This window comes from Nerophis ophidion, linkage group LG04 (genome assembly GCF_033978795.1).
Source record: "Nerophis ophidion isolate RoL-2023_Sa linkage group LG04, RoL_Noph_v1.0, whole genome shotgun sequence".
Classification (NCBI taxonomy): Eukaryota; Metazoa; Chordata; class Actinopteri; order Syngnathiformes; family Syngnathidae; genus Nerophis; species Nerophis ophidion.
In genome coordinates, this window is record NC_084614.1 from 8,697,865 (window position 1) to 8,724,487 (window position 26,623).

The window sequence follows — 26,623 nt, forward strand, 5'->3', positions numbered from 1 at the left end:
GTTTTCTATTTATTGATTTATTTATAACTTTTTTGTTTTTTTTAAGTTATTTTTTTTTTTTGTATGTGGTGTTTCTGGGTGTTGTTGATAAATGGCTTTGTCTTTGCATAGTAGAGTTTTAATGTGCACTTACAGATGTCGCGACAAACTGTAGTTACTGACAGTGGTTACCTCAAGTGTTCCTGAGCCCATTAGGTGATATCCTTTACACACTTTTGTTGCTTTTTGATACAGTACCGCCTGAGGGATCCAATGTCACGGGCATTCAATGTTGGTTTTCAGCATTGCCACTTACGTGCAGTGATTTGTCCAGATTCTCTGAACCTTTTGACGATATTACGGAGCGTAGATGGTGAAATCCTTAAATTCCTTGCAGTAGCTGCTTGAAAAATGTTGTTCTTAAACAATTTACTCAGGCTTTTGTTGACAAAGTGGTGACCGTCGCCCCGTCCTTGTTTGTGAATGACTGAGCATTTCATGGAAGCTGCTTTTATACCCAATCATGGCACCCACCTGTTCCCAATTAGCCTGCACACCTGTGGGATGTTCCCAATAAGTGTTTGATGAGCATTCCTCAACTTTATCAGCATGTATTGCCACCTTTCCCAACTTCTTTTTCACGTGTTGCTGGCATTAAATTCTAATGAATATTTGCAAAAAAAAACAAGTTTATGAGTTTGAACATCAAATATGTTGTCTTTGTAGCATATTCAACTGAATATGGCTTGAAAAGGATTTGCAAATAATTGTATTCTGTTTATATTTACTTCTAACACTATTTCCCAACTCATATGGAAACTGGGTTTTTATTTGCTGTAAAAAGTTGTGTATTTGCTGTAAAAAGGTGTGTGTTTGCTGTAAAAAGGTGTGTGTGTTTGCTGTAAAAAGGTGTGGTTCCTAAGCAGCATCCTTCTGATCTATGCTGCCAAACAACTTCCAAGCGTGTGGCGTGTCACCAGCCAGTCTATTTGCATTGTCGTCCGCATCGTGTTTCAGCCGGCGGCGTTGTGCACATGACACCGTCACATGACCACACCCCTCAGGCGCGGAGGCCATGTTGGTCTAATGTCCAAACTGGAGAGCCTGGCGTCCAACTTCCACCGCACGTAGCGGAAAGGCGAAAGAAGGCGTTTAAAAAAAAAAAAAAAAAAAAAAAAAGAAGCTCAAAACCATTGAAGTGATCCATACATCTATTACATTGGGCAAGTGCACGTAGAAAAATACAACAAAAGACCATTTTTCGCGGAGCCACGCCCGAGTGCTGCGCTGCTGCTGCTGCGACTCACGCCTTCCTTTCTCTAATTACACAGCAGCACACTTTTATTGCAGCGTGCAAGAATGCCAGTAAACAATGATGGCGCAGGTTTTTGTAGTAGGAGTGGTGCATCGCCTCGCTGGGTTTGTGTAGTAGGAGTGGTGCATCGCCTCGCTGGACTCTCTTTCTGTCCCACGTCTGCTTTTGTGACAATGTCTCTGTTGTCTACACGGGACAATCAAGCAATCAATCAATCAATCAATGTTTACTTATATAGCCCTAAATCACTAGTGTCTCAAAGGGCTGCACAAACCACTACGACATGCTCGGTAGGCCCACATAAGGGCAAGGAAAACTCACACCCAGTGGGACATCGGTGACAATAATGACCCAGTGGGACGTCGGTGACAATGATGACTATGAGAACCTTGGAGAGGAGGAAAGCAATGGATGTCGAGCGGGTCTAACATGATACTGTGAAAGTTCAATCCATAATGGATCCAACACAGTCGCGAGAGTCCAGTCCAAAGCGGATCCAACACAGCAATCATCAACATATTATCACGGGACTGTCCTGGTCACTTCCAACTGTAGATCAGGGCTTCTTAGCCTTTTTGAATTTTTTAAAGTTATTATTTTGTTGTTAGAAGTTATTTTTCTAATATTATTGCATTTTTATTTTTTTTGTAGTTTTTTTTTTACTTAAGTGATTTCCATTTTTAAAAAGGGATTATTTGATAAATAAATGTATTCATGAATATATTATTTAATATTTACATTTATTTAATAATACATTGTTTAATAATTACTTTTTTAAATAATAGATTATTTGATAATTACATGTATTTAATCATAAATTTAATAATTCTATGTATTAATAATAGATTATTTAATAATATTTATTTAATAGATTATTTGATAGTTACATTTATTTAATCATATATTATTATTGATTAAATGTATGTAATAATTACATTTATTCAACAATAGGTTATTTACTAATGACACGTATTTAATAATTACATTTATCAAATAATCATATTTATTTAATAGATTATTTAATAACTACATTTATTTAATAGATTATTTATTAGTTACATTTATTTAAAAGATTATCTAGTAATGACATTTATTTTTATACTTACATTTATTTGATAATAGATTATTTATTAATAAAATGTATTTAATAATTTAATTTATTTAATAATATATTATTTAATAATTAAATTTATTCAATAATTACATTTATTTAATAATAGATTATTTAATAATTACATTTGTTTAAAAATTGATTATTTAATAATTAAATTTATTCAATATTTACATTTATTTAATAATAGATTATTTAATAATTACATTTATTTAATAATAGATTATTTCATGATTACAATTATTCAATAAAAACATTTTTAATAATATATTATCTAATATTTACATTTATTTGATAATATATTATTTAATAGTTACATTTATTTAATAATGACATTCCTTTAATAATAGATAATTTAATAATAGGTTACTTCATGTTAACATGTTTTTCAATAATTAAGTGTATTCAATAGATGTTTTAATAATTATATTTATTTAATAGATTATTTAGTAATTACATGTATTTAATAATAGATTGTTTAATAATTTCATTAATTCAGTAATTACATTTGTTTAATAATTAATCCCATTCAAGATCAGACAAACATTACAGTGAGACAGAACAGGATCACTGACGGGTCTGCAAATTTATGCCCCAGATAGTGTGTCGTGAGATTGAATTATGAGGATTTAAAGGAGACCAAATGAGCTCAAATATAGCTACAAATGAGGCATAATGATGCAATATGTACATTAGATTAGATTAGATTAGATAGTACTTTATTTATTCCGTCAGGAGAGTTTCTTCAGGAAAATTACAATTTTCAGCACAATCCCATTCAAGATCAGACAAACATTACAGGGAGACAGAACAGGATCGCTGACGGGTCTGCCGGCTTCCAGCGCCCCTTACAAAAAAGATGACATACAGGTAAACAAGGGTGGGGGGTGGGAGAAAAGAATAGAAGATTAAAATAAAATTTAAAAAATCGGTCTTAGCCTGGGCCCTGGAGTGGGGGTACATACAGCTAGCCTAAATAGCATGTTAGCATCAATTAGCTTGCAGTCATGCAGTGACCAAATATGTCTGATTAGCACTCCACACAAGTCAATAACATCAACAAAACTCACCTTTGTGCATTCATGCACAGCGTTAAAAGTTTGGTGGACAAACTGAGACAAGAAAAGAAGTGGCATAAAACATACCGTATTTCCTTGAATTGCCGCAGGGCTTATAGTATGCGCCTGCCTTGAATTACCGCCGGGTCAAACTCGTGACGTCACGAGTGACACTTCCCCTGTCGTCTCGTCATTTTCAAAATGGAGGAAGCTAATTTCAATAATTTGAAATCGCATAAAGGGAAGAAGATTAAGAGCTATTCAGTAGGATTTAAGGTCCAAGCTTACATCACACTCAAATTTTTACTGCGTACCTTTGGTAAGTGCCGGAGTGAGAAGAGGTTTTAAAACAATCAGCGCATGCTTACTTTTACCGCATGCCTTTGGTAAGCGCCGGAGTGAGAAGAGGTTTTAAATTCAAGGAAATACGGTATCTTAGAAAGTCGGAGAAAGTTATACATGTAAACAAACTACGGTGAGTTCAAGGACGGCCAAAATGAGTAGGACAAAACGGCGCTCGCCAATTACTGGAAGCAGTGAAGCATGTTTAATACAAACAGTGTGCTTAAAAACAATTAGGGAGGTTTGGGTCATGTTTGTCCTCCTACAGAAACCATATTAAAACAACAAATATATTTTTTTATATATTTTTTTTCCCCCTCATCTTTTTCCATTTCCGTACATTTTTGAAAAAGCTCCAGAGGAAGACCTTGAGAGTGTTTGTGTGGGACAGCAACAGTTGGTTCTTTCAGGACAAACAACAATGGCCGCCTCAGTCTTGTATCTATATGTATATATATATATATATATATATATATATATATATATATATATATATATATATATATGATGTGCAGCTGTTGCCAACATGGTGGACATGAGGATTCCACTCCTCAGTGCGCGTGCGCGCATGTGCGTGGGTTATGTAAGGGGGGCGGGGGGGGAGGGGGGCAGTACAGATGTCACTGTAAAAAAAAAAAAAAAAACTCAGAAGCGCGTGCGCGCGCGTCTGTGCGTAAATGGAACTTTTTTTTTAACGCACGAACTTAAGTGGGCGTGGCTTGAGTGCAACCAGACCCCCCCCCTTCGTCTTCCCCGCCTCCTCCACGGAGCTCGCAGAGCGAGTCAACTCTCAGCGTGGGCCGCGTATAGTCCCGCTCCCGCCATCATCATCATCATCATCATCATGGCTCAGGCGGACGACGCGATGCTTCCACCCGTCCTCTTCCCCCGCGGACGCGCGTACCGGCGGACCAACTACATCCACGAGATGAGCTGCGTGGAAGTGGGCTCGCACCTCTACAGCCGCATGTGCTGCGCAGGTACGTTGCTGGTGGGGGAGGAGCCACGGCTTATCTCTTGGACGCGGCCCCGCCCACCCGGCTTTGACGGTCCGGGCCGTGTTTTTTTTTTGTTTTTTTATGACGTCGCCCCACACGCTTCGTGGAGCCTCTGAACACACGTGCGCCCGCTGTTTGTTCGCGCGCCACGCTGCCGTGTTGTCATGGCAACAGGCGACGACGCTTCAAGGCGGGCAGGGCCCCGCCCCCTTCCCCTGAGTTTAATCAGGGTAAATAATACTTTAAAAAAAAAGAGGAAGTGGTGTCATTGCAGCCTCGCGCCGCTAGAGGGAGACAAACCTCAGCCTATTCAAGCCTTTCTGGTGCTTTTTGCGTAGTTTTGTCTCCTTGCCGCTTTCTTCGTGAATATTGATCACAACTTGCTCGAATTTAGTCAGCTGGTTTTTACATATTTTGGCATAATTTTAAAGAGAAGTCAAAAGGCGCCGGTGATGTTTACTTCTTGACTTTGTGTTCTTATCTCCAAGGACGACATTCCACAGAAAGACTGCTTCACTGCCAGGTTGGCTCTGCATGTCCCACAATGCATTGGGGTGGGGCGGGGGGGGGCGTGAAATACTACCTGTCTGGCGCTGGTTAACATTCTTGTCCTGCCCTCCCCTTGGGGACTTCTTTTTTTTCAAGCCCCCCCCCCCCCCCCCCCATTCCAGTGAGATGTATTTAACTATACAAAAACTGACACCAGCACCTAAATGCCACCAAGCTACATATTTGTATTGGCTTCTCACGCCCCCCCCCCCCTTAATGTAAACAAATTTCAGAACCTGATCATATTTATTATCCTGCACACAACACTCCCAGTTGCTGGCCCCTGCACCTGCATGTCACCTGGCTGAAGACGTGTGCATTGTTTTCTCACGCCCCCCCTCCCATGTTGAAATAGGAATGATAACTTGATAATATTAGTCGATTTTTTTTTTATCCATGCAAACCACTCTAAGTTGCTGGCACCAGCGCCCACATGCCACCTAGCTGGAAATGTTTATCATTTTCTCACGCCCCCTCCCCCCCTAAATTGAAATGCGACTGAGAACCTGATAGAATTTAGGTATTTATCTACACAAACCACTGTATCAGTTGCTGCTACCTATTTGAAAACCTGTGTATTGATTTCTCACACCCCCCTCAAATTGAAATCAGACTGACAACCTGATAGAATTTAGGTATTTATCCATACAAATCACTCTGAGTTGCTGCCACCTAGCGGAAAACATGTATATTGTTTTCTCACGCCCCCCCTAAATTGAAATATGACTGAGAATTTGATAAGAATTGACGTATTTATCCGTAGAAACCACTCTGACTTGCTGCCACCTAGCTGAAAACATGTATATTGTTTTCTCACGCCCTCCCCTAATTTGAAATATGACTGAGAACTTGATAAAAATGTACGTATTTATCCGTAGAAACCACTCTATGTTGCTGCCACCTAGCTGAAAACATGAATATTGTTTCCTCACGCCCCCCCCCTAATTTGAAATATGACGAGAACTTGACAAAAATTTACGTATTTATCCGTAGAAACCACTCTAAGTTGCTGCCACCTAGCTGAAAACATGTATAATGTTTTCTCACGCCCCCCCTAAATTGAAATATGACTGAGAACGTGATAGAACTTGCACATTTTTCCGTACAAACCACTCTAAGCTGCTGCCACCTAGCTGAAAACATGTGTATTGTTTCCTCACGCCCCCACAAACTGAAATGCGACTGAGAATTTGATTGAATTTAGGTATTTATCCGTACAAAGCACTCTTTGAGTTGCTGCCACATAGCTGAAAACATGTATCTTGTTTTCTCACGCCCCCCCTAATTTGAAATATGACTGAGAACTTGATAAAAATGTATGTATTTATCCGTAGAAATAACTCTGAGTTGCTGCCACCTAGCTGAAAACATGTGCATTGTTTTCTCACGCCCCCCCCCCCCCACACACACACACCTTATTAGACATTTACGTGTACTTGCTCATATTTCCTGCCTGATTATCGGAGCAGTGCTGCCCCCTAGCTGGAGGCTGGTGTATCGTTGAAGAACGGACTAAAAGAGGCTAATACTGGACGTCCCTGGACCGTCAGGTGCAGTGATGATTCAGTACTGACTGCAGGACTTGGGGGTTTCCACCAGGAGGGTCTCGGGGGGGGGGGGGCAAGGTGGAGCCGCTCCCTGCCTCTCCTGTCCCGACAGGCCTCCCCCCCCGTGGAAGCATCCCAAGAATCTGCTTGTTGGGACTTTGATGAGTGACGGTGTGTCGTTGTGGAATGTACCAGACCGTGTTGTTTTGGCAGTGAAACGGTCTCGATGGCCGCCGTTTGATTTTGGCTCGGGAATGAAAGAGATACTGGACTACCGGTCTGGCTTCTGTTTATTGTTGGTCCACTTCCACAGAAAGAACGCCATTCTGTGACACTTGACAAATGATCACGTTTATTCCCGTGACATTTACTATCTGGATTCATGCTAAAATGTTGTGGTCTTTAGACCGGAAGTAGAACTCCCACATTATCTATTGATTGAACAATTCAATAACGCGGCCAGTCACCTGGTAAGGGGTTCTTACATCTGTGGGCCCTCCTCTTTTTGAGTTTTTCCTTGCCCGGATGTGGGTTTAAGTAAGGGGACGTGGTTAAGGGATTATATAAACACATTTCAGTTGGTTGATTGGTCCACAAAGTGTTTTTAGGGACCGAATGTCCCTTTGAGACGGATTAACCTTTTGTATTTCTAAGGTTTTATTATTATTATACCACCGCCTCTTTGAGCTATAATTTAACCCCCTTAACATGCTTTGAAACTCACCAAATTTAACACACACATCAGGACTGGCGAAAATTCAGATTTAATCAAAAAACCAAAACTCAAAATTGCGATGTAGCACCCTTTAGGAAAAAACACAGACAAAACTGCTTGTAACTTCCGCTAGGAATGTTGTAGAGACATGAAACAAAAACCTCTATGTAGGTCTGACTTAGACCTAGATTTCATACACTGACACCCTTCAGCAAAAATCAACAGGAAGTTGGCAGAGACCCCTTCTAAACAAAAGTTTCCTAAATAAATGTAATTTTTGCCTCTTAGAGCTGTAATTTGACCCCCTTAAAATGCTTTAAAACTCGCCAAAGTGGACACACACATCAGGACTGGCGAAAATGGTGATCTAATCAAAAAAACCAAACCCCAAAACTCAAAATTGTATGGGTGAAAGAAAGAAGCAACAGTGTGACCCCAGGATGCAGGGAAGGTAGGTAATGTGCAGGTAAAGATATGTTGAATGGGTAAAGGCAGGAAACACCAGCAAAAGTTGGTCCCGTCCACCGCTGCTTACACCTTTAATTAGGGTCCTTGTTTTTTATTAGATGGCAATTTTCGCCAGTCCTGATGTGTGTGTAAAATTTGGTGAGTTTTGAAGCATGTTAAGGGGGTCAAATTACAGATTGGCGTTTCTGGATGTTGTTGATAAATGGCTTTCGCTTTGCATAGTAGAGCTATAACTTTGCACTTTGAAGCATTTTAAGGGGGTCAAATTACAGCTCAAAGAGGCAAAAATGACATTTTTTAGGAAAATTTTCACAAGGACCCTATTGAAACTGGTCCGTTTTATTATTATTATTCCGCCACCTCTTTGAACTGTAATTTAACCCCCTGAACATGCTTCAATACTCACCAGATTTCACACACTCATCAGAACTGGCGAAAATTGCCATCTAATAAAAAAACAAACCCCAAAAATCAAAAATGCGCTCTAGCGCCCCCTAGAAAAAAAAAACAGACTGCTTGTAACTTCCGTTAGCAATGTCGTAGAGACTTGAAACAAAAACCTCTATGTAGGGCTAACTTGGACCTAGATTTCATGATTTCACTTTATACAGCAAAAATCAACAGAAATTTTGCAAAAAGTCATTCAAAGCAAAATTTTCGCGAAAATTTCAATTTTTGCCTCTTTGAGCTGTAATTTGACCCCCCTTAAAATGCTTCAAAACTCACCAAACTTGGCACACACATCAGGGGTGGCAAAAATTGAGATTTAATGAAACACCCAAACCCCAAAACTCAAAAATGCGCTCTAGCGCAATTTTTTAATAAAACACAGAAAAAACTGCTCCTAGGAAGAAAACACACACAAAACTGCTTGTAACTTTCATTAGGAATCTCGGAGAGACCTGAAACGAAAACCTCTATATAGGTCTCACTTAGACCTACGTTTTAATAAATGACATCCTTCAGCAAAAATCAACAGGAAGTTAAAAATTACCCCTTCAAAATAAAAGTTTTGTAAACACCCGTCACCTTTTTTCAAACTTTATCTCCTCTGAGCGCGTTTGTCGTTTCGGCTTCAAACTCGCACAGGAGAGAGTTTGAACCCTTTTGATTAAAAGTGATCGAAAGAGTTTTGATTACTGCTCCGGTTTGGATTTTACGCACCTTCAAAAAACCCCTGTGCAAATTTTCCTAAAAAATGTCATTTTTGCCTCTTTGAGCTGTAATTTGACCCCCTTAAAATGCTTCAAAGTGCAAGTTATAGCTCTACTATGCAAAGCGAAAGCCATTTATCAACAACATCCAGAAACGCCAATCTGTAATTTGACCCCCATAACATGATTCAAAACTCACCAAATTTTACACACACATCAGGACTGGCGAAAATTGCCATCTAATAAAAAACAAATCCCCAAAATCAGAAGTGCGCTATAGCGCCCCCTAGGAAAAACCACAGACAAAAAAACTGCTTGTAACTTCTGTTAGGAATGTCTTAGACACATGAAACAAAGACCTCTAAGTAGGTCTGACTTAGACCAGGGCTTGAGTAGCGGCGGGAGCCAAAGGCGAACCCGACCAACGCTGCTTGCAGCTTTAATTATTATTGTGTTTATACTAATAATCATGACCGTGTCCGAGAGAATCCTGGATCTGGACCTTCATCGTGTGACGCATTTATCGGGAATTGTTGACGTATTTTTGTATTCACCGAACCAAACAAACTGAGATGACCACAACACATCCACATCTTTGTCAAGAACCGTGGTAAAAACCGAATGGATTCTTTCCCGGCCCAGTCTTTCTGTAGATCTTGGGAATCATTTCAGTCTTCTTTGTACTAAAGTGACCCCTCCCGGACTTGTGTCTTCATCAAAACCCGCACTAAAAATGTTTTTTTCGTGGATCTTCTTAGGCATCAGTTCGGTATTTTTAACAAACTGCGATAAAAACATTACCTTGTAGAATTGAATTTGGTATTTTTGGATGGTACCTTGTTAGCGATATTGTTATTATGAGCGCTAACGCAGACCAACTAAATTAGTCCGATTTCTCAGATAGTTCGCTTCTACAACACCTTCATCTGATCGTGTACGTTTCTTTTAAAGGTCGGACTAACACACCTGGATTATGAGAGTGAAAACCAGATCTCTCTTAACAATCTTTGTCATCTACCGAGAAAATGTGCTGGTCAAACGGAAAAAAAAAAAAAAGGATATCGTGCAAAGGTTTGTTTGGATTTACAAGGTGAAACTAATACACGACATTGATGCAACGTTGATTGTACGTATGTGTCCTTTAAAAGTGTTTGGATCTTCTTGGGCAGAGGTCGGGAACGCATGTGGCTCTTTAGCGCCGCTCTAGTGGCTCTCTGGAGCTTTTTCAAAAATATATGAAAAATGGAAATGATGAGGGGGAAAAAACATATTTTTTGTTTTAATTTGTTAAAAACAATAAAAATCAGTTCCCGGTGGCTTGTTGTATTTTTTGAAGTTTTTTTCAAAATTTTACCGTTCTCGGAATATCCCTAAATAAAGCTTTAAAGTGCCTTATTTTCGCTCTCTCGAAGACACTGTTCATTTCCCTGTGACGTCACACAGTGCTGCCAATGTAAACAAACAATGGGAATAGCACAGCAAGATATAGCGACATTAGCTCGGATTCAAACTCGGATTTCAGCGACTTAAGCGATTCAACAGATTACGCATGTATTGAAACAGATGGTTGGAGTATGAAAGTATTGAAGAAGAAACTGAAGCTATTGACGCTATTCATAGCCATAGCATGGCCGAATAGCTGCGTTAGCATCGCCGGTAAAATGTGCGGACCAAACGATCAGGACTTTCGCATCTTGTGACACTGGAGCAACTTAAATCCGTCGATTGGTAAGTGTTTGTTTCGCATTAAAAGTGGGTGGAAGGAAACGTGATATAGTTGCAAATGCATCTGCAGGTTATCCATACATCTCTGTGCCATGTCTGCTTTAGCACCGCCGGTAAATAGCATGTTAGCGTCGATTAGCGTAGCATGTTAGCATCGATTAGCTGGCAGTCAACATCAACAAAACTCACCTTTGGGATTTCGTTGACTTTATCGTTGCAAATGCATCTGCAGGTTATCCATACATCTCTGTGCCATGTCTGCTTTAGCACCGCCGGTAAATAGCATGTTAGCGTCGATTAGCGTAGCATGTTAGCATCGATTAGCTGGCAGTCACGCCGCGACCAAATATGTCCGATTAGCACATAAGTCAACATCAACAAAACTCACCTTTGTGATTTCGTTGACTTTATCGTTGCAAATGCATCTGCAGGTTATCCATACATCTCTGTGCCATGTCTGTCTTAGCATCGCCGGTAAAATGTGGAGACACTCTGGCACATTCAATGGGGTCTGGAGGCAGACACTTTGGCATCTTTGGGCCAGTGGTGCAACTTGAATCCCTCCCTGTTAGTGTTGTTACACCCTCCGACAACACACCGACGAGGCATGATGTCTCCAAGGTTCCAAAAAATAGTCCAAAAAACGGAAAATAACAGAGCTGAGACCCGGTGTTTGTAATGTGTTGAAAATGAAAATGGTGGGACGTCATCGCCTCCAGCGAGATACGCAGAAAGGCGTTTAATTCGCCAAAATTCACCCATTTAGAGTTCGGAAATCGGGTTAAAAAAATAGATGGTCTTTTTTCGGCACCATCAAGGTATATATTGACGCTTACATAGGTCTGGTGATAATGTTCCCCTTTAATAGTGGTGGTAGCGGGGGTGTATATTGTAGCGTCCCGGAAGAGTTAATGCTGCAAGGGGTTCTGGGTATTTTGTTAATGTTGTGTTACATTGCGGATGTTCTTCAAAAATGTGTTTGTCATTCTTGTGTGGTGTGGGTCCACAGTGTGGCGCATATTTGTAACAGTGTTAAAAGTTGTTTATACGGCCACCATCAGTGTGACCTGTATGGTTGTTGACCAAGTATGCGTTTCATTCACTCGTGTGTGTTTAAAAGCCGCATATATCATGTGATTAGGCCGGCACGCTGTTTGTATGGAGAAGTGCGGCCTGGGGGCCATTTTTTAACGGCCCCACGGCACATTTTAAAAATACTATAGAAAAAAATTTTAAACGTAAAAAGTGATATAAAGGAGAAAACGGGTGAAATGTAACAAGAAAATGTTGCAATGTTGACTCTAATCACACAAAGCTGCCATGCAGGTTGTTTTTGTCTTTAAAAAATAATAATGAATCAAAATCAATTATGGATTATTGACATATTCAAGGCTCCAATTACGTCACGTTAAATTTTCCACTTTGTGATATTTTTTGGGGGGAAAATGTTGCATATTTTGTGTTTGCCATATAGAAAACTGAGCTGTTTTTTTTTTAAGAAGAACAAACAAAAAACATAAACAACAATAAAACGTATAATTGACGGATAGATCTGAACTTGATCTCGAGATTATTGTGTTAAAAGTAAACAGTTAAAAAAAATGTATAATTTGGGGCGGTATCGCTCGGTTGGTAGAGTGGCCGTGCCAGCAACTTGAGGGTTGCAGGTTCGATTCCCGCTTCCGCCATCCTAGTCACTGCCGTTGTGTCCTTGGGCAAGACACTTTACCCACCTGTTCCCAGTGCCACCCACACTGGTTTTAAATGTAACTTAGATATTGGGTTTCACTATGTAAAGCGCTTTGAGTCACTAGAGAAACGCGATATATAAATAGAATTCACTTCACCTCACAATTTATTTTCTAACACTTTAATGAGTAGGACCCTTTTGGATCCCCAATTATTTTAGTGTGATTTGTTTTTAAGTGTCAAAAATGATAATGAATTAAAATCAATGGTGTTATTTGTTGTTACCTTTTTTAAGGCTCCAATTATTATATAATCTCAAATATTCCACTTAAAAATATATTGGGTGAAAATTTTGCATATTTTGTGATTTTTCCATAAAAAAAAAAAAATTTTGTGACTAAAAGAGCATACATAACTTAAATCTTTAAAATCATTATATTGACAGATAGACCTAATGTTGATCTAGAGATATAAAACTTGAATAATAATAAAAATAACAATACTGAATAATGACTAATTTTTTATATTTTTTGGACCAAAACCCTTTGGAGTCCCTGGGATCAAACCTGAGTGGAGGCCAAAATGTATATTTTTTATACATGTATTGTTCTTTTTTTAAATAAAAAATATCAAATTGGCCCCCGCTTGCTTTGATTTTTCAGTGTGCGGCCCTCAGTGGATAAAGTTTGGACACCCCTGCTTTACATGTACAACTTTCTCCGACTCTCTAAGACGTGTTTTGTGCCACTTCTTTTCTTGTCTCATTTGTCTGAGACAAGAGAGTGGCCGTGCGCAACCCGAGGGTCACTGGTTCAAATCCCACCTAGAACCAACCTCGTCACGTCCGTTGTGTCCTGAGCAAGACACTTCACCCTTGCTCCTGATGGGTGCTGGTTGGCGCCTTGCATGGCAGCTCCCTCCATCAGTGTGTGAATGTGTGTGTGAATGGGTAAATGTGGAAGTAGTGTCAAAGCGCTTTGAGTACCTTGAAGGTAGAAAAGCGCTATACAAGTACAACCCATTTATCATTTATTTATCATTTTGTCCACCAAACTTTTAACGCTGTGCATGAATGCACAAAAGGGGGAGTTTTGTTGATGTTATTGACTTGTGTGGAGTGCTAATCAGACATATTTGGTCCCTGCATGACTGCAAGCTAATCGATGCTAACATGCTAGTTATGCTAGCTGTATGTACATATTGCGTCATTATGCCTCATTTGAGCTCATTTAGTTTCCTTTAAGTCCTCATAATTAAATTTGTATCTCATGACACACTATCTGTATTTGACTCCAGACGGATTTGTTTTTGTATTTTTGGTCCAATATGGCGCTTTCAACATTTTGGGTTGCCGACCCCTGTTCTTGGGAATATTTCCAGTGTTGGCTTGAAAGGATCAAGACCTGTTCTGGGGGGTTCCGCCGCAGTCTGGGGGCCTTGTTCAGTCCCGGGTGGTCTTGGAGGACTCGGTGTGGCTTTTTCAGGGTGTGGCCGCACCTCCAGGGGGCGTGTCCCTCCTCCGTGGTGTGGAGCCACAGACCTTCCTGATGTGTGCAAGAGGGAAGAAACGTGTGTGTCGGGGGAGAGAGAGCCAACACACTCCACTCCCACTCCTTCCACGCACCTCTTTCACTTGCCTTCCCTCGATTTGGCGTCGGCATGGCGACGGAGCGGCAGTGCTCCTCGAGCAGTCTGAGCAGCGACGGCGTCTTCCTGGAGGAGCCCTCGCCCTCGCCGTACCGCGCCATGCTCAAACCCACCGACTCCCGGAAAGGTACAGACTTGTGGTGGGGGGGCTCTGAACAGGCCACGCCCCCTTTGTGTGTCCGTCAGCAGCATTTTGTGTGGTCTGTGGTGAGGCGTTCGGCGACCCTCAAATTGTGGTTTTAGTGAGAGACGTGTCTCTCTTCCCGACTTTACGAGCAATGGTTGAATGCGAGCCTCTTTTGTGTCGCTGAGTCGTCTCATTTAGGCAGCGCTCGTGCCGCACTTTTCCATCGGCGGCGGCGTTGAGGAATGTGTGCAGGTAGAGTCCTGCACGCGCAGGATGCTGCCTCGCTGCTGACACGTTCCTCTACGTCAGGTGTGTCCGGAGTGCGGCCATGTGCTGCACATTCTGGAAAGGCTATTGCAAAAATAAAAAATGGACATTCGAAATATTGGAATGAGGTGAGAAAAAGTTGCAATGTTGACACAAAGCTGCCTTTTTTTCTTCTTTTGTCTTCATTTTACTATGTAAAAACCCTCTTTACCGTGAATTGATTAACGTGGACCAAGTTGAAAAACTTATCGGGGTGTTACCATTTAGTGGTCAATTGCACGGAATATGTACTGTACTGTGCAATCTACTAATTACAAGTTACAATCAATCAATTATTTTTCTTTATTTTTTTTTTTGTCATTGTTCCAAACAAAAAATGACAAAAAAAAAAAAATCCATGTTATAATGAATTATTTTCAAAGTTAGTTCAAAAATTTCACTGAACATGATTTATGTGGTAAATATTGCATATATTGTGGGAGTTGCCATATAAAAACCCATCCATCCAGCCATCCATCCATCTTCTTCCGCTTATCCGAGGTCGGGTCGCGGGGGCAGCAGCCTAAGCAGGGAAACCCAGACTTCCCTCTCCCCAGCCACTTCGTCTAGCTCTTCCCGGGGGATCCCGAGGCGTTCCCAGGCCAGCCGGGAGACATAGTCTTCCCAACGTGTCCTGGGTCTTCCCCGTGGCCTCCTACCGGTTGGACGTGCCCTAAACACCTCCCTTGGGAGGCGTTCGGGTGGCATCCACCTCATCTGGCTCCTCTTGATGTGGAGGAGCAGCGGCTTTACTTTGAGTTCCTCCCGGATGGCAGAGCTTCTCACCCTATCTCTAAGGGAGAGACCTGGAAACTCATTTGGGCCGCTTGTACCCGTGATCTTATCCTTTCGGTCATGACCCAAAGCTCATGACCATAGGTGAGGATGGGAACGTAGATCGACCGGTAAATTGAGAGCTTTGCCTTCCGGCTCAGCTCCTTCTTCACCACAACGGATCGGTACAACGTCCGCATTACTGAAGACGCCGCACCGATCCGCCTGTCGATCTCACGATCCACTCTTCCCTCACTCGTGAACAAGACTCCGAGGTACTTGAACCCCTCCACTTGGGGCAGGGTCTCCTCCCCCAACCCGGAGATGGCACTCCACCCTTTTCCGGGCGAGAACCATGGACTCGGACTTGGAGGTGCTGATTCTCATCCCGGTCGCTTCACACTCGGATGCGAACCGATCCAGTGAGAGCTGAAGATCCCGGTCAGATGAAGCCATCAGGACCACATCATCTGCAAAAAGCAGAGACCTAATCCTGCGGTCACCAAACCGATTTCTGAACTCTAAATGGGTGAATTTTGGCAAATTAAACGCCTTTCTGTTTATCGGTCTTTTTGCGATGACGTCAGAACGTGACGTCTCCGAGGTAACACCGCCGCCATTTTCATTTTCAACACATTACAAACACCGGGTCTCAGCTCTGTTATTTTCCGTTTTTTCGACTATTTTTTGGAACCTTGGAGACATCATGCCTCGTCGGTGTGTTGTCGGAGGGTGTAACAACACTATCAGGGAGGGATTCAAGTTGCACCACTGGCCCGAAGATGCCAAAGTGTCTGATGTTTTGGGGCTGCCGCCGAGCAACATTTACTTTCAACTCCCTCCACAGGTTTTCTATGGAGTTTACAGAGCCACTCCTTCATTGCCCGGGCGGTGTGTTTGGGATCATTAGATAGATAGATAGTACTTTATTGATTCCTTCAGGAAAATTAAAATTCAAGCAGCAGTGTACAGAGTTGAGATCTATTTAAATAAAAGTATAAAAAGTAAATAATGGGGGTTTAAATGGAAACAAAATAGAGAAATATTACAATAAGAATAAAAACTAGAAAGCAACAATGGGAATAAAAATATAACAGTAAAATAAGACCATAACAAGACAAAGTAGGCAGTAGTGACCATGTTATGAAAACATTGTCATGCTGGAAGACCCAGCCACGTTTCATCTTCAAAGCTCTCACTGATGGAAGGAGGTTTTGGCTCAAAATCTCACAATACATGGCCCCATTCATCCATCCATCCATTTTCTATCTCAGCTACAATCGACACGGATCAATCGTCCTGTCCCCTTAGCAGAAAAACAGCCCCAAACCATGATGTTTCCACCCCCATGCTTCACAGTAGGTATGGTGTTCTTGGGATGCAACTCAGTATTCTTCTTCCTCCAAACACGGCGAGTTGAGTTTATACCAAAATGGATACATGGATGATACAGCAGAGGATTGGGAGAATGTCATGTGGTCAGATGAAACCAAAATAGAACTTTTTGGTATAAGGAAGAAGAATACTGAGTTGCATCCCAAGAACACCAAACCTACTGTGAAGCATGGGGGTGGAAACATCATGCTTTGGGGCTGTTTTTCTGCTAAGGGGACAGGACGATTGATCCGTGTTAAGGAAAGAATGAATGGGGCCATGTATCGTGAGATTTTGAGCCAAAACCTCCTTCCATCAGTGAGAGCTTTGAATGGTTGATCAAATACTTATTTTCCACCATCATTTACAAATAAATTATTTAAGATTCCTACAATGTGAATTACTAGATTTTTTTTCCACATTCTGTCTCTCACAGTTGAAGTGTACCTATGATGAAAATTACAGACCTCTGTCATCATTTTAAGTGGGAGAACTTGCACAATCGATGGCTGACTAAATACTTTTTTTGCCCCACTAAGTGTTAAAAGTAAAAAATAAAAATAAAAACTAATAAAAATGTATCACTTTTTGAGTGGGGCACCTTTTGGATCCCAAATATATTTAGTGGTATTTTATTTATCTTTTCACTGTGATTACTCAAAAAATAATAAAGAATTAAAATCAATGGTGTCCTGCATTATAGATCTTTTAGGGCTCTAATTACCAAATACTGCATATTTCAGTTTTACTATGAAAAAAAACAAAGATGTTTTTGATGGAAAAGCCATAAAACCTTTTTTTTTTTTTTTTCTCCAATGTTGATATATATATTTACTGTAGGTGTTAAATAAAAAATAGTGTGTGAATGTGAGTGTGAATGTTGTTTGTCTATCTGTGTTGGCTCTGCGATGAGGTGGCGACTTGTCCAGGGTGTACCCCACCTTCCGCCCGATTGTAGCTGAGATAGGCGCCAGCGCCCCCCGCGACCCCGAAAGGGAATAAGCGGTAGAAAATGGATGGATGGATGGAAAAATGTGACTTATTTTTAACATTTTAATAACTGTGACCCTTAATGGTCCCTGGGACCCCTAAAAGTAAAATACATTTTAAAAATACATATATTTTGCTATGGTTTGAAAATAAAAAATATCAAAATGACCCCCGCATGCTTTAATTTTTCCATGGAAAAAGTTTGGACACCCCTTCTCCACGTCAACCACGAGGGCTCGGACACTGCGCGCGCTCTTGAACGCACCACCAAACTGTCTTCTTCTTCTGTTGTTGTTGTTGTCGTCGTCGTCCCAAACTGACGCCCTGCCTCTTTTGTCCACAGACGAGCGGGACCGAGTCCAGAAGAAGACCTTCACCAAGTGGGTCAACAAGCACCTGGTGAAGGTACGAGCGCCAACACAAAATGTTTCACGTCACAAACACAAAAAAAAAGGGCAACAACTCTGCAGATGGCCTCAAACACGCCTCCTTAAAGAGAGCCCTGCATTTCCTTTTTTAAATTTTTTTGTAGTCTTTAAAGGTTAAAAAGCAACTTGCTTGGTTTTTGAAGATGAATGATTTGACTGTTGCCGAGTGCTGGGGTCTTGTGACAGTCACAAGAAGAGCAGCAGGCAGCAGATGATCATTAGAACATAAAAGGTCATCATCTTTTCGTCCATCAACAGCAAAACACAAGAAAACATCATTGCATTCATTATTTTATTTTTTTACTTTTTATAAAAAAAAATGTTGTCGGATTATTCATTGACTTATTTGTGTTTAAAAAAAAAAGTTGAACCTATTAATTTTACTTCTTTTATTTTTATAGTTTTTCTATTTACTTATTTGTTTTTTTACTTTTTATAGTTTATTTATTGACTAACTTGTAATTATCTTACCTTTTTAAAACATTTTCTTATAATTATTGACTAATTTATATATGTTTTTACTTTTTTTAAAAGATTTTAGTATTTTATTTTATGTACTTATTTTGACTTTTTTATATTTATTGACTTATTTGTATTTTTTTTTTAAAAAGTTGAACCTATTCATTTTACTTTTATTTTTTAAAATAGTTTTTCTATTTACTTATTTTCATTTTATTTTTTACTTTTTATAGTTTATTAACTAGCTTGTAATTATTTTACCTTATTAAAACATTTTTTTATAATTATTGACTAATTTATATGTATTTTTACTTTTTTTTTTTTAAATATTTTAATATTTTATTTAATGTACTTATTTTGAGTTATTTGTGACTTATAATTTTTTTTACTTTCATTTTGTATTTTTAATTTTGACTCATTTAGTTGTTTTTTTTAACTTTTTGAATAATATTTTCTTAATTTTATCATTTATTTGTAATTATTGACTAATTTAAATATGTTTTTACTTTTTTAAAAAGACTTTAGTATTTTATTCTATTGACTTATTTTGACTTTTTTATATTTATTGACTTATTTGTATTTTAAAAAAAAGTTTAACCTATTCATTTTACTTTTGTTTTTTTAAATAGTTTTTCTATTTACTTATTTATATATTTTTTTACTTTTTATAGTTTATTTATTGACTAGCTTGTAATTATTTTACCTTTTTAAAACATGTTCTTATAATTATTGACTAATTTATATATGTTTTTACTTTTTTAAAAGATTTTAGTATTTTATTTTATTTACTTATTTTGACTTTTTTATATTTATTGACTTATTTGTATTTTTAAAAAGAAAGTTGAACCTATTCATTTGCCTTTTTTTCAAATAGTTTTTCTATTTACTTATTTGTATTTTTCTACCTTTTTATAGTTTATTGACTAACTTGTAATTATTTTACCTTTTTAACATTTTTTTTTATAATTATTGACTAATTTATATATATTTTCACTTTTTTTTAAAAATATATTTTAGTATTTTATTTAATCTACTCATTTTGAGTTATTTGTGACTTGTAAATTTGTTACTTTCATTTTGTATTTTTAATTTTGACTCATTTAGTTATTTTTTTTAAACTTTTTGAATAATATTTTCTTAATTTCATCATTTATTTGTATATATATATTTTTTTTTTTTGGGGGGTTTTCAATTTATATTTTTGGATTTATATGTATTTGTTAACTTGTTTATTGTATTTCTTTTTTGATTTAATGACCTATTTGTTTTTTGTTTTTACTTTTTTGTAGTTTTCCAAAATAATTGATGTATTCATTTTGAAAAGACATATTTGTCTTATTTACTCTGTAGTTTGTCTATTTATTGACCTATTTTTTTTCTTATTGTTGACCTACAGATAATTTTGTATTTTTAACATTGACTCATTTATTTATTTCATTTTACTCTTTGAAAAATATGTTCTTAATGTTATAATTTATTTGTATATATATATATTTTTACTTTTTCAATTTATTTACAAATTTGTGTATTTATTACTTTTTTCTTGACTTTTTCTCATTCTTTATTTTTTTAAGTGTTTTTGTTTACTTGTTTGCATTTTTTTTTTAGGTTTTTTTTTTTTTCTACTTATTCATTTTTATTTTTGGACATTTTGTTTGAATGACTAAGAACTTGGTGAGAGATCACTCACTCTCAGATGTTCCACTTTAAAAGAAGCAAAAGGGAAGAAGATGATCACCAGACAACAATGCAGTCTTTCACTCTTTGAAAAAGCTGTAAAAATGCTGCCAGTGTCCCAAAATACAAACAACCCCAAAGCTACCAGTTTACCAGGAAGTTCAAAAATGTTAGCAGGAAGTTAGAAAACTTACCAGGCTAACTTCCAGCTAACTTTGGAATCGTCATGGTAACCTGGGACGCTTTTTGGTAATTTGGCTAACTTCCTGCTAACCTTGGCAACTTCCTAATAAAGAGGCTAACTTGCTGCTAACTTGTGTATAGTTGCATGGATGTACATTATTAGTCTGATGCAGTTGTTTGGGGGCACTTGCAGGATTTGTCAGGATAACACAACACGACACAACACAACAAACATACTTGATGTCCATCACACAGCGTCTGCATACTTTTATTTTCCTATCTTTTCTCACCACTTCCTGTCTTCCATCCATCCTCCACCCTGCAGCACTGGAAGGTGGAGGTAGGTTCTCCCCCTCCTTTTTCTCCCGACCACACCACTAACACCACCAACACTGCACGTGCATGTGGTGTGTGCCGCCACCCCACAGCAGCAGGGGGCAGTACTCACTGGCCACTCTATTAGGTACACCTGCACTGGCTGCTCACACCTGATAGGAGACATGAAGTACAATGTGTAGTATTATGAAGTACAATGTGTAGTATTATGAAGTACCATGAACATGTACTTTTGCATTATGTACTACATCATGGGATGCATCATGTACTATATTGTGTACTACATCATGTACTATATTGTGTACTATATCATGTACTACATCATGTACTGCAAAAGAAGCCACAGCTACTAAAGTGTGATACAACTATTAATGTCAAGTGGACATCAGTGGTTGTCGACATAATGTCAAATATTTGCTAACAAAAGTATTGTTGTGTTTTTGTGTGTGTACTATTGTTGTGTTTTCATGTGACACGTCACACTTTCTTTCACTCTAAAAGTTTGCGTGTTTGTTCAAATTAAAACTTAATCACGCACAGTAATACTTCCTAAATATACATCCTAATAATACTTCAAATCAATTCCATGCATTTTGTGGGTTGCTGTAAAATGAGAAACTGGCATGCTTTTATTGTGAAACTGACTTTGCACTGAACAGGAAGTCAGTGTGTGTGTAAATGTTGTGTAACTTGACCGCAATTACAGTATAATAACATTATTACGAATATTATTAGTATTAATAATAACAATGATGACGTTAACATGTCGACATAAACACAACATTTTTCAGAGGATGTGTAATTTACTATTAGTAGTGTAGTAGTAGTACTAGTCCTACGATGTGTACTATGTGTTGTAGGCCCAGAGACACGTCGGCGATCTCTAGAAGACTCTTTGAGATGTGTATTAGTAATACTAGGAGGATAGTACTAAGATGTGTAGTATTACTAGTATAGTACTAAGATGTGTAGTATTACTAGTATAGTACTAAGATGTGTAGTATTACTAGTATAGTACTAAGATGTGTAGTATTACCAGTATAGTACTAAGCTGTGTAGTATTACTAGTATAGTACTAAGATGTGTAGTATTACTAGTATAGTACTAAGATGTGTAGTATTACTAGTATAGTACCAAGATGTGTAGTATTACTAATATAGTACTAAGATGTGTAGTATTACTAGTATAGTACTAAGATGTGTAGTATTACTAGTATAGTACTAAGATGTGTAGTATTACTAATATAGTACTAAGATGTGTAGTATTACCAGTATAGTACTAAGATGTGTAGTATTACTAGTATAGTACTAAAATGTGTAGTATTACTAATATAGTACTAAGATGTGTAGTATTACTAGTATAGTACTAAGATGTGTAGTATTACTAGTATAGTACTAAGATGTGTAGTATTACTAGTATAGTACTGAGATGTGTAGTATTACTAGTATAGTACTAAGATGTGTAGTATTACCAGTATAGTACTAAGATGTGTAGTATTACTAATATAGTACTAAGATGTGTAGTATTACTAGTATAGTACTAAGATGTGTAGTATTACTAATATAGTACTAAGATGTGTAGTATTACTAATATAGTACTAAAATGTGTAGTATTACTAATATAGTACTAAGATGTGTAGTATTACTAGTATAGTACTAAGATGTGTAGTATTACTAGTATAGTACTAAGATGTGTAGTATTACTAGTATAGTACTAAGATGTGTAGTATTACTAGTATAGTACTAAGCTGTGTAGTATTACTAGTATAGTACTAAGATGTGTAGTATTACTAGTATAGTACTAAGCTGTGTAGTATTACTAGTATAGTACTAAGATGTGTAGTATTACTAGTATAGTACTAAGATGTGTAGTATTACCAGTATAGTACCAAGTTGTGTAGTATTACTAATATAGTACTAAGATGTGTAGTATTACCAGTATAGTACTAAGATGTGTAGTATTACTAGTATAGTACTAAGATGTGTAGTATTACTAATATAGTACTAAGATGTGTAGTATTACCAGTATAGTACTAAGATGTGTAGTATTACTAGTATAGTACTAAAATGTGTAGTATTACTAATATAGTACTAAGGTGTGTAGTATTACTAGTATAGTACTAAGATGTGTAGTATTACTAGTATAGTACTAAGATGTGTAGTATTACTAGTATAGTACTAAGATGTGTAGTATTACTGGTATAGTACTAAGATATGTAGTATTACTAATATAGTACTAAGATGTGTAGTATTACTAGTATAGTGCTAAGATGTGTAGTATTACAAATATAGTACTAAGGTGTGTAGCATTACTAGTATAGTACTAAGATGTGTAGTATTACTAGTATAGTACTAAGATGTGTAGTATTACTAATATAGTACTAAGATGTGTAGTATTACTAGTATAGTACTAAGATGTGTAGTATTACTAGTATAGTACTAAGCTGTGTAGTATTACTAATATAGTACTAAGATGTGTAGTATTACTAGTATAGTACTAAGATGTGTAGTATTACTAGTATAGTACTAAGCTGTGTAGTATTACTAGTATAGTACTAAGATGTGTAGTATTACCGGTATAGTACTAATATGTGTAGTATTACCAGTATAGTACTAAGATGTGTAGTATTACTAGTATAGTACTAAAATGTGTAGTATTACTAATATAGTACTAAGATGTGTAGTATTACTAGTATAGTACTAAGATGTGTAGTATTACTAGTATAGTACTAATATGTGTAGTATTACTAGTATAGTACTAAGATGTGTAGTATTACTAGTATAGTACTAAGATGTGTAGTATTACTAATATAGTACTAAGATGTGTAGTATTACTAGTATAGTACTAAGATGTGTAGTATTACTAATATAGTACTAAGATGTGTAGTATTACCAGTATAGTACTAAGATGTGTAGTATTACTAGTATAGTACTAAAATGTGTAGTATTACTAATATATACTAAGATGTGTAGTATTACTAGTATAGTACTAAGATGTGTAGTATTACTAGTACAGTACTAAGGTGTGTAGTATTACTAGTATAGTACTAAGATGTGTAGTATTACTAATATAGTACTAAGATGTGTAGTATTACTAGTATAGTACTAAGATGTGTAGTATTACTAGTATAGTGCTAAGATGTGTAGTATTACAAATATAGTACTAAGGTGTGTAGTATTACTAGTATAGTACTAAGATGTGTAGTATTACTAGTATAGTACTAAGATGTGTAGTATTACTAGTATAGTACTAAGATGTGTAGTATTACTAATATAGTACTAAGATGTGTAGTATTACTAGTATAGTACTAAGATGTGTAGTATTACTAATATAGTACTAAGATGTGTAGTATTACTAGTATAGTACTAAGATGTGTAGTATTACAAATATAGTACTAAGGTGTGTAGTATTACTAGTATAGTACTAAGATGTGTAGTATTACTAGTATAGTACTAAGATGTGTAGTATTACTAATATAGTACTAAGATGTGTAGTATTACTAGTATAGTACTAAGATGTGTAGTATTACTAATATAGTACTAAGATGTGTAGTATTACTAGTATAGTACTAAGATGTGTAGTATTACTAATATAGTACTAAGATGTGTAGTATTACTAGTATAGTACTAAGATGTGTTGTAGTAGTAGTAGATGTGTACTATGTGTTGTAGGCCCAGAGACACGTGAGTGTAGTATTACTAGAAGTAGTAGTAGTACTAAGATGTGTACTATGTGTTGTAGGCCCAGAGACACGTGAGTGTAGTATTACTAGAAGTAGTAGTAGTACTAAGATGTGTACTATGTGTTGTAGGCCCAGAGACACGTGAGTGTAGTATTACTAGAAGTAGTAGTAGTACTAAGATGTGTACTATGTGTTGTAGGCCCAGAGACACGTGAGTGTAGTATTACTAGAAGTAGTAGTAGTACTAAGATGTGTACTATGTGTTGTAGGCCCAGAGACACGTGAGTGTAGTATTACTAGAAGTAGTAGTAGTACTAAGATGTGTACCATGTGTTGTAGGCCCAGAGACACGTGAGTGTAGTATTACTAGAAGTAGTAGTAGTACTAAGATGTGTACTATGTGTTGTAGGCCCAGAGACACGTGAGTGTAGTATTACTAGAAGTAGTAGTAGTACTAAGATGTGTACTATGTGTTGTAGGCCCAGAGACACGTGAGTGTAGTATTACTAGAAGTAGTAGTAGTACTAAGATGTGTACTATGTGTTGTAGGCCCAGAGACACGTGAGTGTAGTATTACTAGAAGTAGTAGTAGTACTAAGATGTGTACTATGTGTTGTAGGCCCAGAGACACGTGAGTGTAGTATTACTAGAAGTAGTAGTAGTACTAAGATGTGTACTATGTGTTGTAGGCCCAGAGACACGTGAGTGTAGTATTACTAGAAGTAGTAGTAGTACTAAGATGTGTACTATGTGTTGTAGGCCAAGAGACACGTGAGTGTAGTATTACTAGAAGTAGTAGTAGTACTAAGATGTGTACTATGTGTTGTAGGCCCAGAGACACGTGAGTGTAGTATTACTAGAAGTAGTAGTAGTACTAAGATGTGTACTATGTGTTGTAGGCCAAGAGACACGTGAGTGTAGTATTACTAGAAGTAGTAGTAGTACTAAGATGTGTACTATGTGTTGTAGGCCCAGAGACACGTGAGTGTAGTATTACTAGAAGTAGTAGTAGTACTAAGATGTGTACTATGTGTTGTAGGCCCAGAGACACGTGAGTGTAGTATTACTAGAAGTAGTAGTAGTACTAAGATGTGTACCATGTGTTGTAGGCCCAGAGACACGTGAGTGTAGTATTACTAGTAGTAGTAGTACTAAGATGTGTACTATGTGTTGTAGGCCCAGAGACACGTGAGTGTAGTATTACTAGAAGTAGTAGTAGTACTAAGATGTGTACTATGTGTTGTAGGCCCAGAGACACGTGAGTGTAGTATTACTAGAAGTAGTAGTAGTACTAAGATGTGTACTATGTGTTGTAGGCCCAGAGACACGTGAGTGTAGTATTACTAGAAGTAGTAGTAGTACTAAGATGTGTACTATGTGTTGTAGGCCCAGAGACACGTGAGTGTAGTATTACTAGAAGTAGTAGTAGTACTAAGATGTGTACTATGTGTTGTAGGCCCAGAGACACGTGAGTGTAGTATTACTAGAAGTAGTAGTAGTACTAAGATGTGTACTATGTGTTGTAGGCCAAGAGACACGTGAGTGTAGTATTACTAGAAGTAGTAGTAGTACTAAGATGTGTACTATGTGTTGTAGGCCCAGAGACACGTGAGTGTAGTATTACTAGAAGTAGTAGTAGTACTAAGATGTGTACTATGTGTTGTAGGCCAAGAGACACGTGAGTGTAGTATTACTAGAAGTAGTAGTAGTACTAAGATGTGTACTATGTGTTGTAGGCCCAGAGACACGTGAGTGTAGTATTACTAGAAGTAGTAGTAGTACTAAGATGTGTACTATGTGTTGTAGGCCCAGAGACACGTGAGTGCAGTATTACTAGAAGTAGTAGTAGTACTAAGATGTGTACCATGTGTTGTAGGCCCAGAGACACGTGAGTGTAGTATTACTAGTAGTAGTAGTACTAAGATGTGTACTATGTGTTGTAGGCCCAGAGACACGTGAGTGTAGTATTACTAGAAGTAGTAGTAGTACT

General features: G+C 37.7%; 1 protein-coding gene across 19 annotated transcripts in view; it reads left to right on the forward strand.

Annotated features, from left to right (window-relative positions):
- Positions 1-26,623, forward strand: part of pleca (plectin a) — a 163,333-nt gene that overhangs the window by 77,823 nt on the left and 58,887 nt on the right. For 7 of the 19 annotated variants that reach the window (XM_061896949.1, XM_061896951.1, XM_061896955.1 and 4 more), the window contains 2 exons: positions 18,212-18,273; positions 20,941-20,955. In XM_061896949.1, coding sequence (XP_061752933.1) covers positions 18,212-18,273; positions 20,941-20,955 — 77 coding nt within the window. Of the gene's footprint in view, positions 1-4,597; positions 4,786-14,269; positions 14,425-18,211; positions 18,274-20,940; positions 20,956-26,623 lie in introns of those variants that run through there. The other 12 variants (XM_061896950.1, XM_061896952.1, XM_061896956.1 and 9 more) reach the window with 6 other exon arrangements.